Here is a 1,591-nt window from a genome sequence, read left to right as displayed (position 1 = left end):
CGTCGAGAGGGGTGGGGTGGTGCTTGGGGAAAGGTGGCCGCAAGAGAAGGCTAAAGGGTGGGGGGTGGTCACTAAAAGGGGGAGAAAAGGTAGGGGGTGGGGATGAAAGGGGGTATACGTCGTTCCAGCGAGGGGGTCATCGACCCCTTGCACGGCGCGCGGGGGGCAACTGACTGGCCGGCCGTGACCTCTTCGACCGCGACCGGCTAGCCTATGGACAGCACTACCCCCGGCAGGCAGGCATTTTGTGTTCCACCGCGGGGGGTAGGGGGTGAGTGGGGGAAAGGGAGTGGGGGGCAAGGGGGCTCGCTGAGCCAGCCGCCGGCGCGCACTGGTGTCATGCCCGACCTGTAATGATGCCTATCGACCGGACAAACGCATTATATTGCCCCACGATACGATGGTGGAAGGTCGTGTCCTCCTCCTCCTCCCTCCCCCCCTCTCCTAACAGCGTAGGAGGGTACGGGCATCGCGCAGCTATCAATCACACGAACCTTTCATTACCTCCCCCCCCCCCTCCGCAGACGACTCCGGCGAGTCACGGTGCCCCCGCCTACTAGGCCACCCACCTCACACCAATCACACTTTCCCCTTCCTGCACCCAAAGACACGCCGACGTCGACGAATCGCGATACACGGATAGAAAAATTGCAGACATGACAAGTGGGTTGAGTAATACGGAGTGGAGAGACGTAAGGAGGAGCTACAAATTGTATAGTAGGAAGGAATAATACGTAAACAAACACGGAAAGACATGAGGAGTGGAGGAATCTTGGCCTTTCTCGGAGAGAAACAACCCGACCTGCAACTCCACTTACCTAGCTTTCCGTTGGGAGAGTAGGGGTCGTAGCTGCCGGACGACATGGGCGACGAGTAGCCGTTGGAGATGACGGTGTAGTGGTGGGGGTTGGGGCCGGGCGAGGGGGTGAGCGGCGGCGCAGCCGTGGCCGAGTCGCTGTGGCTCGGCGAGCTGTCCCAGTGGTCGGGGCTGGGCCGCTTGCCGTTGCCGTTCATGCTGGCGCCCTGCTCCGTCTTGATGCCGTTCAGGACGGAGCCGCCCACGACGGTGGCGGCGGCGCCGAGCCCGCCCACCACCGCGTGCACGCCGCCCAGCATCTTGTCCTCCGCGGGGCCGCAGTACATGTCCATGCCTGGGGGGCGAGCCGAGTAGGCCGGCCCACCGCTACTCGCGCGGGTCCAAGCCCATCCGCACTCCGTCAGCGCGCGCGCCCCTGCAAAACACACACAAAAGAAAACACTCAGTAAATGTCGAAATTTTCAAAAAAATTAAAATAAGATGGAGATTCCCGAACAGTTTGGAAAGCAGAGACGTACGATTTGTCCGAGTCGGACACCTTTCCCCCACCCCCGCCTCATTCCTCGGAACGTCTCCTACGAGAGCTCAACTGATGACCAATCTAAAGTTCGCACGCGTAAACATCACCGCACGCGCGCAAACTCCAAAGTAATAACACTTTCCAGTGTTTAGTGTGCTTGTTGTGCACTTTCAAGTGTTTCACAAAGCTTGTGCACTTGTGCGTGTTGCAGCTCCAGCGCTGAACACTTGATGCATCAGTGTAGCTGGCGGAGT

At 59.7% G+C, this 1,591-nt stretch overlaps 1 protein-coding gene across 1 annotated transcript; it reads right to left on the bottom strand.

Annotated features, from left to right (window-relative positions):
• Window positions 1-579: 579 nt before the first annotated feature.
• On the bottom strand, window positions 580-1,270 carry LOC113207454 (ecdysone receptor-like). The gene has a single exon (XM_052268357.1). The coding sequence runs from the start codon at window positions 1,147-1,149 to the stop codon at window positions 580-582; it is 570 nt and encodes a 189-aa protein (XP_052124317.1). The 5' UTR covers window positions 1,150-1,270.
• Window positions 1,271-1,591: the final 321 nt, after the last annotated feature.

The sequence above is a fragment of the Frankliniella occidentalis genome, unplaced genomic scaffold, assembly GCF_000697945.3.
Source record: "Frankliniella occidentalis isolate FOCC.00 unplaced genomic scaffold, Focc_3.1 Scaffold67, whole genome shotgun sequence".
Taxonomy (NCBI): domain Eukaryota; kingdom Metazoa; phylum Arthropoda; class Insecta; order Thysanoptera; family Thripidae; genus Frankliniella; species Frankliniella occidentalis.
Note: the sequence above shows the minus strand (reverse complement) of the source record. Positions and strands in the feature narration are given on the sequence as shown.

Bases quoted from the DNA above. Each gene is read 5' to 3' on its own strand.
- LOC113207454 (XM_052268357.1), bottom strand. From the start codon at position 1,149: ATGGACATGTACTGCGGCCCCGCGGAGGACAAGATGCTGGGCGGCGTG.